At 37.5% G+C, this 13813-nt stretch overlaps 1 protein-coding gene across 7 annotated transcripts in view; it reads right to left on the reverse strand.

Annotated features, from left to right (window-relative positions):
• The window catches only part of DLG1 (discs large MAGUK scaffold protein 1), a 272209-nt gene that overhangs the window by 167306 nt on the left and 91090 nt on the right, over window positions 1–13813 (reverse strand). For all 7 annotated transcript variants that reach the window (XM_040621402.1, XM_008708348.2, XM_008708351.2 and 4 more), the window contains exon 5: window positions 5579–5743. In XM_040621402.1, coding sequence (XP_040477336.1) covers window positions 5579–5743 — 165 coding nt within the window. The remainder of the gene's footprint in view (window positions 1–5578; window positions 5744–13813) is intronic.

Raw genomic sequence — 13813 nt, forward strand, 5'->3', positions numbered from 1 at the left:
TTTTTTTTTTTTTTAAGATTTTATTTATTTATGTGACAGAGAGATAGCCAGCGAGAGAGGCAACACAGCAGGGGAGTGGGAGAGGAAGAAGCAGGCTCCCAGCGGAGGAGCCCGATGTGGGACTCGATCCCGGAACGCCGGGATCACACCCTGAGCCGACGCTTAACGACTGCGCTACCCAGGTGCCCCAAGCCTACCCATCATCTTGACCATTGTTACTCTGAACTCCATTTCTGACAATTTGGTTATATCCATATCCATCAGTTCTGTGGCAGAGGCCACAGTCTCTGTCTCCTTTCTTTGCTGAGGGTTTCTCCTCCTCGTCATTCTGATGAGGAGAGGTTGCAGGGATGCACAGAGCCCAAATTATAGACCAGGACCCAGGTAGTGTGCACTTGTTTTATAGGGACCTTAGGGATGTGGGCTTCTTGATTTTTCAGCCTGCCTTCTGAGGGAGGGGCCTGCCGCACTGATACTCAGGCAACCCTGTTTGGGTAGAGTTGCCCCATCCCCTGCAAGGGGGGATGGGGATGGGCACAATATGAACCGGTATTTCCAGGCTTTTGTTCTCTGGCGGCTTTCCCTGGCGATTTTCTGTGCCTCTTCTGAGAGTCAGAGCAGCAGTGGCTGTATCCTAGCCTCTGTCTCCGAACAGAGAGATCGCAGTCTGTTCTCCACTGAGCTCTCCTGGTCATTCTAACTCTGTTTCTGTCCGTGCTGCTAAAAACCCCGCAGCGTCCCGGGATGTGCGCCCCACAGCCACTCTCCCCGCCCTCGCTTCCAGGGCTGGCACATCTCTGTCCTTTGTGCTTCTAACACCGCCAGCCACCCCCGGTTCCCGCGCGCTCCCGAGCTCCCTGTTTCAGTGTGGTTCGCATGCGCACTGGAGCGCCGGTTTTCCATCTGGTTGCACATGCGCTCCTGAGCTCCCAGTTTCAGTCTAGTTCGAGTGTGCCCTCCGGAGCTCCGGTTTTCAGTCTGGTCATGCGCACGCTCCCGAGCTTCGGTATCAGTCCGGTTCCAGTGTGCGTTCCAGAACTCCAGTTTTTAGTCTGGTCACGCACGTTCCCTGGCTCACATCAGTCTGCTTTCTCGCAGGGGCCAGTCCGCGAGTCCAGCCTGCTCCCCAGTGCAGGTAGCTACCGCTTCCCGGCACCCAAGCACAGCAGCTTCCTCCCCTTTCCGTTTATCTTCCGATATCTGTGCGCGGATTCACAGCTCCCCGCTTCGCACCTCAATACTCAGTGCTGGAGATGTTCATTTGTAGAGATACAGATGTATCTTCCCGCGTCTCAGGCTGATTTCATGGCTGTTCAGGATGGTCTGGTAGATATCCAGCTCAATTCAGGGGACCAGCTGAATAAGCGGTCCCCTACTCCTCCGCCATCTTTTTTTTGTCCCCTTCCACAGAATTCTTCACCATTATAATGCCAATTTCTTCCTTGAAACTGCCCAGCACTGGCAAGAAAGTTTCCCCTTCAGAGTCTTAAGTCGTAATTACCTTTACGCTAAATAAGGCCTGAATAAAGTAACTTTCAATCACCATCTTATTTCATTCAATATTTCAGTAATAAGAATCAGCACCAGTACCAAAGAACCTAAGAGATTATTTTGTAGCCTATCTCACGGTGGCAAACCCTTCATAGGGCCACTCATCAGCTCAGGATTAAGGCCTTCATTTGCTAACAAGTTCCCAACCACGGTATCATGAACTTTTCTGCATTATTACAGCTTCCTCTGATTATCACCCTGATACTACACTTATTTTCCCCAGTAACTGCCTCCTCCTCTGAACTGGCATCTTGTCCACACCTTCAACATCTTGTCCAAATGTCAATTTTCTTTTTTCAGAATACTCCAAAAATTTAATTTTTCTCTTTATTTTCTCATATGACATACTGTGTTATAACTCTCCATTAAAAATACTAATCACTGAAATCTAATAAAGTTACTAGCACAGATGTTTAATAAATGTTTGTTAAATGTATGTATTATTTGATAAACAAAACTAATATTCTGGAAGTTGATTTTTTCCCCAAAATCTTATAATCAACTTTATTCAGTTTTCAAAAATTTATACCTGACAATAGTCAATGCGAAAGTTCACATCTGCCAGATACTGATATTGGCTATAGGTGCATTCAATCTTATACTGAGTTAAGCAATGCCTATGGTCAACCGTAATGACTTTACGTGTACTCTTTAATCTTCACCACGACCTTCCTCATTGTCATTTAACAAATATGCTTGTCTTTGTAAAGCTTACTTTCTAGCAGGAAAACAGACACCACGATCTAAAAGTAAGTGAACAAATAATCTAGTTTGACCATGAGCACTGAATCTAAGGGCCAGCAACTATCAACCTTCTCCTGAAATGAAATTAATAAGACTCTCATTTTTATTTTATCAATTTGCTAAAATGTTCATCAGTTTATTTATATTCAACTTTTAAAAAGGGGGCGGGACTCTCACTGCCCATGCCCCTGTCAGAATCTGCATACACATGGAGGTAACTACCAAAACACCCTACCAAAAAAGCAAGGAATTGAATGTGTGCAAACTGACGTTGCATAGTTTGTAACCACCAGAATGACCACAAATTCAAATCATAAACAAAGAATTATACTTACGTGGGAGAGTTTCTTGACTAAATAGTTTATATTAATTCAGTCAAGACAAAGTAGGCATAAACAAGAACAGCATATAAAGCAGGACAGCATGCTTAGAATTCAAGTGTTCTAAAGTTCTATGTTATTCAGAATGAAGATAGAAGATATTTACTGACTTTAGATTTTTGTAAGTTAAAAATGTATATTAAAATTTCTAGGATAACCATTAAAGGAAGAGAAAGAAATGACTTCCAAGCAAATAAGATAGAGGTAAGACATGAGAAAATATAATCTAAAGTAAGATATGAAAGGAAGAAGCTGAAGGAACTGCATGCATTTTAGAAAGGCTCTATTTCTGCTGTTTTTCTGCTAGGTCCCATTTATTCACGTTCTATTATTTTGCAGCTGAGTAAAAACCAAAGAAGCTATGTTCCCACTCCGAGGAAGGGAAACAAGAAAGTTAATCATTCCCTGAGGTTTGTCGCAGGCCCTCAAACACCTGATAACAACTAAGAAGAGTCAGATCCTAAACATGTTCTAGGACCTTAGCTTTGAAAAAACCGCAGCTGACTCTGGCATCAATATCCTCTACCTTCAATGATTTATAAAATAACACCTACTATTCACCTGTTATTCGCCTCTGATTAGACCCTACCCTGGATTCCTGAGGGAACACTTATTCTGGACCCCTTTCCAATACAAACCCTGAGGCCCAAGTGACAAAGAGACTCATTCTCCTTTCCTTCCTGAGTCTTCCAGACACTCCACCTGCTATTTTCTGTCATTTATGCTATTCAGTAAACTCTGCTTTCACTTTCTCCAGCTCGTGTTTGATTTCTATCCTGCACAAGTCAAGCACTCTCTTTGCTGGTCCTGAAGGACCCCCACTTCTGGGGTCTCAGACCCAGACTGCCTGGATCACTGTGTTTAAAAATTAAGAAACATACTCATGGGGCAAATAAAATCACAAGGGAAATAAAAGAAAGTAGAATGATAAAAAAAATTACATGTTAAAACTTGCAGATACAAGTAAAGTGATATTTACAGGAAAGTTTACAAACTCAAATACTATTAGAAAAGGCTGATACTATTATAATATGCAACTAAAGAAACTAGAAAAAACAAGAAAAACCCCCAAAACCCAAATAGAATAAACTCAAAGAAAGCAGAACAGAAAAAATAATAACAAAAAAATAATAATAACAGTAAGAGAAGGGGGAATAGATGAACTGTCTCTGTCACTAATAGCCACCAATTTTTTCCTCTCTGTATCTCTCATTCAGTCTTCCAAGGAAAGGTCAGCTTGCTTCTACCAAACACAACCTTAGTTCATATGTAGGTTATCCACACATTTATATTTATAGATTTACATGAACACGTGTATTATGTAGGTAAATGTGTGTGTGAAAACAGGGAGGGTGGGGATGGCAGCACATGGGGGAGGGACACAAGAAGATTTTTTAAAAAGAGATGAATCTTTGAAAAGACCATCTTTTGGCAAGAATGGTCACAGGGGGAAAAACAAAACAAGGCACAAATAAACATTATTAGGAATGAAAAGGGGGCCATACCTAAATATGCTATAGACAAAACCCCCAGGATATTAATATTTTGAAACAAATATGAAATGAATAAATTCCCAGAAAAATTAACCTAGTAAAACTATTAACATAAAATCTAAATGGTATAACCGTTAAATTTTTAACTAAAAATACTAAATCATCCCTCAAAGAGAATTATAAAACACAGGTTAAGTTTTATTAGGAAAAAATTACCTTTATTCACAATACATACAACCAACAAAGGATTAGTATCCAGAATATACAAAGAACTTGTAGGGTCACCTGGGTTGCTCAGTCGGTTAAGCAGCCGACTCTTCATTTTGGCTCAGATCATGATCTCAGAGCCCTGGGATCAAGTCCCACCTTGGGGTCCACACTCAGAGCAGATTTTGCTTGGGGATTCTCTTCCCTTTCCCTCTGCCCCTCCCTCTACTCACTCCCTTGCTCTAAATAAATAAATCTTTAAAAAAAAAAAAAAAAAGGACTTGTACAGATCAGTTAAAAGGACAACCAAAGACAAAAATGAACAAAAATCTCGAGAGGTTATATCACAGAATAGAAAATCTGAATGAATATATTCAACCACATTGTCAAACAGGGAAATTCACATTAAAATCACAATGAGATACTATTTCAAGTCCCAAACAATGGCAAAAATGAGAATACCAGGTATTGATAAGAATATGGATCAGTTAAAACTTTTATATATTGCTGCTGAAAATGTAAATCATATAACCACTTGGAAAACAATCTGGTGTTATCTACAGAGATATGTATACATAACCTACGTTTTAAACAGTACTTTTTATATTAGTAATATTCTGAAAATAACTCAACATCCACCAAAAGTAAGATAAATTATAGTGTATTAATAAAAGAAAAAACTCCAGAGCAGTGAAAACAATCTCAGGAATATAATGTTGAGCAAAAAAGTCAAGCTGAGATTAAATGCAGTATAATTCATTTATATAAAATTTAAGATCGGCAAAATAAACAATGTATTGATTGGAGATCTAAATATGTGCTAGAGCTTTATAAGAAACCAGGATTGTGGTTATTTCTGAGGAGAGTTAATGTTAGTATTAATGCTCTTTTTCTGTACTTACTAATATTTAAAACACATTTTTAAAATATTTCAACGTGCAGTATTTGAAATATAATAATTTCCTTTGTGGGAATTTTTAGGCTTAAAGATAGTATCACTCAATAAAATTCATTTATAAAATATATCCTTAAAAATGTTTTTAGAATGTTAATAAATATTATGAAATTCCCTATAACTAATAAACCATAAACAATCAAGGGGTGAAAATTCTACATGAAAGAAGAGTTCTCTCTGAGCATGAGCTATACTAGTAACAAAAGTAATGTATAATTCATAACAACAAAATAAAGTTATCATCCTACCTTTATTGGTGAAATATGAGAATGGGAAACAAATCCATGGACATTCTCAATTTCTGACAGATTCTTCTCTGAAACATGAACTAATTCCGGGCCTATCACCTCATTAGTGATTTGTGGGGATATATGCTCTTGAGGAGGTGTGTCTTCATCCTGATACCGGTATTTCTGTAAAGAAAATTATTAAATATGAAAAAAATCCTGAAAAGCAAAGTGAGTTCAATTCAAATCACGGTTTCATAACTAGCCAAATACTCAATAATATTTAACTATATGGAAAGTGTATTGTATGGTTTAATCCATAAAGTCTGAGAGAAATAGGCCTCCAAAGTCGTGCTAATTTTTAATAAAATACCTGATTATTAGAACTCATTCAGATTGTGGGAAGTTGGCTGAATAGGAAGCACAAAGAATTTGTCTTTCCACTTAAACAATTACCTAGGCAGAATCTGTCTAATGTAACTATTCTGGAACTCTGGAGTCTGTTGAAGGCTTGCAACTTCCAGGGGGATAGCTGGGATGGTAAATTGTGATTAATTGTGATGGTAAATTGTGATTAATTGTGATTAATTGTGATCAACTTCACCACTTCCATTCATCAGAGTATCAGAAGTTGCACCAAGAGCAATTAGGCAAGAAAAAGAAATAAAAGACACTCAAATTGGAAAGGAAGGAGTAAAATGATCTCTGTTTATAGACGATATAATGTTGTATGTGTAAAACCTTAAAGACTCAGCAAAAAGGCTGTTAGAACTAATGAATTCAGCAAAGTAGCTAGATACAAAGTCAATACACAAAAATCAGTTGCATTTCTATACACAATCTAAAAAGAAAATTACAAAAACAGTTTCATTTACAACAGCATCAAAAAGGATAAAATACTTGGGGATAAACAAGGTAAAATACTTGTACAATGAAAACTACAAACACTGCTGAAAGAAATTAAAGATGACAGGAAAAAAATGGAAACACATTCTGTGTTTATGGATTGGAAGACTTAGTATCATTAAGATGTCAAAACCACCCAAAGCAATCAACAATCCCTTTCAAAATCCCAATGACATTTTTTGCAGAAAGAGAAAAACTCATCCTAAAATTCATGTGGAATCTCAAAAAATCTGAATTGCCAAAATTATCATGAAAAAGAACAAAGCTGGAAGACTCACACTTCCTCATTTCAAAACTTACTGTAAAGCTAAAGTATTGAAACCAGTTTGGTATTGGCATAAAGACAAATGTATACACCAGTGGAAAAGAATAAGGGTCCAGAAATAAACCTTTACATAAATGGTCAAATTATTTTCAACAAGGGTGCTAAGACTATTCAATAGGAAAAAGACAATCTTTTCAACAAGTGGTGCTGGGAAAAGTGGATACCTACAGGCAAAAGAATGAAGTCGCATCCTTACCTAATTTTTACCATGGTTAAAATTCAAAATGCATCAAGGACCTAAATGTAAGACTAAAACGATAAAACCCTTAAAAGAAAACAAAGCACACAAAAGCTTCATGACATCGCATTTGGCCATGATTTCTTGGACATAACACCAAAGGCACAGGTAACAAAAGCAGAAATAGACAAATTGGACTTTATAAAAATTTTAAAGATTTTGTGCATCAAAAGACCCTATCCATAGAGTAAAAGGCAACCCACAGATGAGAAAGTTTTGCAAATCACATGCCTAATAAAGGATTAATATCCAAAATATATAAAAAACTCCTAATTAAAAGTCAACAAAAGAAACCAAACAATTCAAACATGGGCAAAGAACCTGGATAGAGATTCCTCCATAGAAGACAAATGAATGACCACTAAGCACATGAAAAGATGCTCAACATTACTAACTTACAGAAATGCAAATCAAAACTATAACGAGATACCACCTCATACGCATTAGGATGATTCCTATCAAAAAAACAGAAAACAAATTCCAAGAGAAACTAGAACACTTGTGCATTGTTGGGAACGTAAAATGGTACAGCCACTGAGGAAAGTAGTATGGTGGTTCCTTAAAAAAGTAAAAATAGAATTACCCTATGAATCCAACAACTTCACTTCTGGGTATATACCCGAAAGAATTGGAAGCAGGGTCCTGAAGAGATATTTGTATACCCATGTTCATAGTAGCACTATTCACAATAGCTAAAACATGGAAGAAACCTAAGTGTCCATCAGTGTAGAATGAATAAGCAAAATGTGGTTATATACATACAATGGAGTATTTTCAGCCTTAAGAAAAAAACTGTGCAGTATGTTACACATGAATGAACCTTGTGAACATTATGCTAAGTGAAACAAGCCAGTCACAAAAAAGACAAATACTGTGTAATTCCACTTATATGAGGTACTTAGCTGATCCTTGGAACAACAAGGGGTCAGGGATACCAACCCCCTACCAAAAATTCATGCATAACCTTGACTCCCCAAAAGCTTAACTACTAATAGCCTACTATTGACTGGGAAGCCTTACCAATAATATAAACACTTAACATATATTTTGTATGTTGTATGTATTATATACCATATTCTTACAATAACGCTAGGAACATGCTGAGAAAATCATAAAGGATAATGATATATAATTATAATTTTATAATCATGGAAAAAGACTAGTATCTACATATATTTTACATTCATAAATACTTCTTCCTTCATGTTTTTAATATTTCTAGGCTATGTATTTCATCTGTGAGTTTTTTCAAACTGTTGCAAATCTCTACAAGATTTTCCGATATATTTATTGAAAAAAATCTGCAGATCATTGGACCTGTGCAGTTCAAAACCATGTTGTTCAAGGCTCAACTGTAGTCAAAAATCATAAAGACCTAAAGTTATAATGATTGTTGCCAGGGGCTGGGGGGAGGGGAGAATTGTGACATATTTAACAGACACACAGTTTCACTTTTACATGATGAATAGAGTTATGGGGATGGATGGTGCTCATGTTTGCACAACCATGTGAATGTAAACTTAAAAATAGTTAAATGGTAAACTTTTTGTTATGTGTACTTTATCACAAAAAAAAAGAAAAGAAAAAAGAAGTTTAAGAAATAATTCAGAGCTGGGTGAAAAATCTGAGCACTGATTTGCTCATTTCTTACCCAATGTCAGCTGAACACTGTATCTCTAAATACACAGTTGTTTAAGGGAAGTCAAAATGAAAAGCCAAAGTTGTTTGGCTAAATTAATTTGGTTTTCTTATTCAGGTAACTCGTATAAAAATGAAAAAAGTCTTTTCAAATCCTAACTGAAAATTAGTCTATTAGAGAACAGTATTTTTCTTTTTATCTACAAGAGAATCTCTGTCTCTTTCTCTTGCTCTCTCACACACATATAATTCTATGCAATCTATTTTTAAAGGAACATAATTTTAAGAAAACCAAATCTACCTTACCCCATACACAAAAGTAAAGGAAATCCTAATTATAGGAACTGGGAGAAAATAAAAGTACATGTTCTTCAACTCACGCTGAGAATGTGTATGCATACACACAAAACCAAAACAAACTAAAATATTCTTTCCCTTCCCCCAAGAAACACACTTATAAAGAAAAAGACACAAACAAGCCACAACAGAAACACAGAAACAAATTTTATAACAAACAAAAAATTATTAGCCACTATTAGTAGCTCTTATAAATCATTCAAAAAGACATAGCAAACATAATAATGGGATATTCACAAAAGGCATACAAATGGATCAGTAAACTTTTGGGAAAAACTTGCTCAACTTCCCTAGTAAGTAAAAATTATCGTGTTAGCATTCAGAGAAATGGGCATAAATCATCACATTCTTGGTAGGGGTCTTTTTCTGGTGGGCAGATTGCAATGATTCAAAAGTCCTGAAAATCTTTCTACTCCTTGATCCAATAATTCCACTTCTAGAAACTAATCTTAAGTATAGCATCAGTAAGGAGCATAAATATTTGTTGTATATAGACAAATATGCACATTGCAAAATATATAAAAAATCCCTTTAACTGTGAATTTGAGTGCGGAAAGTCATTACACAACCTCCAGCATCACTTTTTTTTTTTTTTTTTTAAGATTTGATTTATTTATTTGACAGAGAGAGAGCCAGCGAGAGAGGGGACACAAGCAGGGGGAGTGGGAGAGGAAGAAGCAGGCTCCCAGCAGAAGAGCCTGATGTGGGTCTCGATCCCAGGACTCCGGGATCACGCCCTAAGCCGAAGGCAGACGCTAAACAACTGAGCCACCCAGGCGCCCCTCCAGCATCACTTTTTAAATAACATCCTTCTGTGAAATGGTAACTACATGGAAAACAATCAGGCTCATACCAATATTAGCTAGTTCATTTAACATGATGTAAGACATATTTTTACACATTAACCTCAAATTATTTTTCAAAACCAATGAAAAAAATTCTCTAACTTGATCCTGAGTAAGGCTGAAGTTACAAATATACTCTCAAAAGTTAACACAGCTTGTCTGTTTATTTATAAAGATTTTATTTATTTGTTTGACAAAGAGAGACAGTGAGAGAAGGAACACAAGCAAGGGGAGTGTGAGAGGGAGAAGCAGGCTCCCCAGTGAGCAGGGAGCCCGATGTGGGGCTCGATCCCAGGACCCTGGGATCATGACCTGAGCTGAAGGCAGATGCTTAATGGCTGAGCCATCCAGGAACCCCACAAAAGTTAACAGTTTAAATATTCAGTTGGACAAAAGCAAAATCTAAGTATGCTTACGCTTTAATAGTAGATATGATTATAAGGAAAGAAACCTGATTATCATCTTTTTTTTTCTTTCCTTCTCCCCAGGCTCCCCCATAGTCATCTTTTCAAACTTTATAGGTACTCCACAACTTAATATGTACCTTGGAGAGAGTACATGCAGAAAGATATTCACTATAGTAAAGTTTGGAATGAAGAAAAATTGGAAACACAAGCTTCCTATCAATACACCAAAAAAACCCACAAAAAACCCAATAAATAAATTATGGTACATTCTACAAAAAATTATGTAGACATTAAAATGGGTAAATATCTACTTTTTTTAATAAGAAAAGCTGAAAACATAAGATTGCTGAATGAGGAAAGCATGTTTTGAAGCTAACAGTGTGAACATTTATTTTTTAGATTTTTATTTGAGAGAGAGAGAGAGCATGAGCAGTGGGGGAAGGAGGAGAGGGAGAAGGAGACTCCCCACTGAGCAGGGAGCTGACATAGTGCTAGTCCCAGGACCTTGAGATCATGACCTGAGTCAAAGGCAGCTGCTTAACTGACCCACCCAGGTGCCCCAGTATGAACATTTTAAAGGAAAGCAATAGTACACTTATGTATATGTATAAAATGTAAATGCATATACAATATGTGCATACGTATATGTACATCTCTCACCATATCCACGAATGTACATAAGTAATTTGAGGGAATCTAAAAGGATTTAAAAACAAAAAAATGGTTCATTCTGAAAAGGAAAGAAAGAAATCACTAAAAAAAATCTGTCTTTTTAAGTATCTTTTAATAGATGCTACCCCTTGTTACTACTGAAAAACTCAAGGCATCTTGACCTGGGGTTTCCCAGTAAAAATCACTCTATACTCATGGAACCATTCAATGTGGCCCTTTGGCTTCTGTATTTTCTGCAAAGTGGCAGCCGCATGCAACAGTTTGACCAGTCTCATGTTTAAGCCTTTTGGCAGGACTATAGACTGTACTGTGTCCTTTTATCAAGAAGCACATCATGTCTGGTTAATCTCTTTTTGTGATGTTAGGAGCCCTTAATACTCAATACCTAAATCAGTTCATTCACTGGGGGCTATAAAATGGTGACAGTCTAATTCTACTATTTCATTTTCATTTATTAAATGGTGTATATATAGAGAGATATTTCTCTTCACCTACTATTTGGTTACCTGCTGATATGATTCACACATGAATAACAGGAGAAAAATTTGTTCCTTTATGTACCAGTTTTCAAGATGGATTTAAAAAAAACTGGTTCCCTATCATCCTCTTAAAGCAATTAGGAGGTTTTTAGATATCATGCAATCCTGATCAAAATGTCATCTGGCATCTGGCTTTTTTTTTTTTTTTTTTAAGCAATTGACAAGCTGATCCTAATATTCATACAGAGATGTAAAAGACCCAGGATAGTCAAAACAATCTTTAAACAGAAGAGCAAAGTGGAGGACCCACGCTTCCCAATTTCAAAACATTTTACAAAGTTGTATTTTTTTTAAAAAGATTATTTATTTATTTATTTGAGAGAGAGAGCGAGCACCAATGCACAAGCATGATGAGGGGCAGAGGGAGAAGCAGACTTTCTGCTGAGCAGGGAGCCTGATGTGGGGCTCAATCCCGGCACTCTGGGATCGTGACCTGAGCTGAATGCAGATGATTAACTGACTGAGCCACCGAGGTGCCCCTACAAAGCTCTATCAATCAAGATGGTGATACTGGTATAAAGATAGACATGTATCGATGGAACAGAATTAAGAGTCCAGAAACATATAATTACATTTACAGTCAACTGATGTTCAACATGTGTGCCGAGAGAATTTAATAGGGAAAAGAACAGTCTTTTCAACAAATGCTGCTGAGACAACTGGATGCAAAGTAATTAAATTAGAACTCTTTCTAACACTAAGTAAAAAAATTAATTCAAAATGGATCAAGATCTAAATATAAGAGCTAAAACATAAAACTCTTAGAAGTAAACATAAATACATATCTTTATAACCTTGGATTCAGCAATGGTTTCCTAGGTACAACATCTAAAGCATAAGGAGGTAAATTTGACTCGATATAAATGAAAAAGTTTTGTTCATCAAAGGGCATATCAAGAAAGTGAAAAGATAACCCTCAGAATAATGGGAGAGAATATTTGCAAATCATGTATTTGATAACAGTATCTAGAAAACATAAGTCTCCTGAACACATAATGAATTCTTACAATTCAACAATAAAAAACTGAATTTTAAAATGGGCAAAGAATTTAAACAGATATTTTTTCAAAGAAGATATACAAATGGACAATAAGCATATGAAAAGATGTTCAACATCATTAGTTATTACAGAGATGGAAATCAAAACCGCAATGAGCTATCACTTCACATCCACCAGGATGGCCATAATCAAAAAGACTGATAATAACAACACATGTTGGTGAGGACGTGGAGAAATGGGAACTGCCAGTGCTGGGGAGAATGTAGTCATTCTAGAAATAGTGAAGTCATTCTGGAAAACAGTTTGGTAGTTCCTCAAAAGGTAAAAAGAGTTACCATTTGAGTAATTTCACTTCTACATATATATCCAAGAGAATCCACAAAAACTTGTACACAAACATTCATAGTATTATTCATAATAGCCCCAAAGTGGACACAACTCAAATGTCTATCAATTTATAAATGGATAGAATGTGGTATATCCATACAACGGAATATTATTCAGCTATAATAAATAAGTTATTTATACATCCTACAACATGGAACTTTGAAAATATTATGCTAAGTGAAAGAAGCCAAACACAAAAAGCCACGCACTGTATCATTCCATTTGTATGAAATATTCGGAACAGGCAAATTCATAGAACCAGAAAGCAGATTAGTGATTCCCAAAGACTGGGAGAGGGAAAAATAGGTATCACCTGCTGGTGGGTACAGAGTTTCTCTTTGGGAGATGAAGATGTTCTGCAATTAATGATGAAGGCTGCACAACCTTGTGTACAGAGCTATACACTTTAAAAGGATGAATGTTAAGGTGACATATATTAATTTAAAAATTATGGCTGGGAGTTAAGATGGCGGAGGAGTAGGGGACCCCTTTTTCAGCCGGTCCCCTGAGTCGAGCTGGATAGGTACCAGACCAGCCTAAATAACCATGGAATCAGCCTGAGACGCAGGATGATGCATCTGGATCTCTACAAATGAACATCTCCAGCGCTGAGTATTGAGGTACGAAGAGGGGAGCTGTAAACCGTGCACAGATATTCGGAAGATAAACGGAAGGGGGAGGGAGCCGCCGCGTTTGGGTGCCGGGAAGCGGCAGCCACCTGCACGGGGGAGCGGGCGGACTCACAGAGGGCACCTGCGAGAGAGCGGACTGAGACCGGTGAGCCGTGAACGCGCGCCACCAGGCATCTCCCGGAACACTGGAATCCCGGTGTGCTCACGGGATCCAGACTGAGACCGGGAGCTCCCGGAGCGCGCGCGGGGCGGCTGGCGGCTGGCGGGCCACCTGCACGGGGGAGCGGGCGGACTCGCGGTCGGCACCCGC

This window comes from Ursus maritimus, unplaced genomic scaffold, assembly GCF_017311325.1.
Source record: "Ursus maritimus isolate PB19 unplaced genomic scaffold, ASM1731132v1 scaffold_4, whole genome shotgun sequence".
In the NCBI taxonomy this organism is placed as follows: domain Eukaryota; kingdom Metazoa; phylum Chordata; class Mammalia; order Carnivora; family Ursidae; genus Ursus; species Ursus maritimus.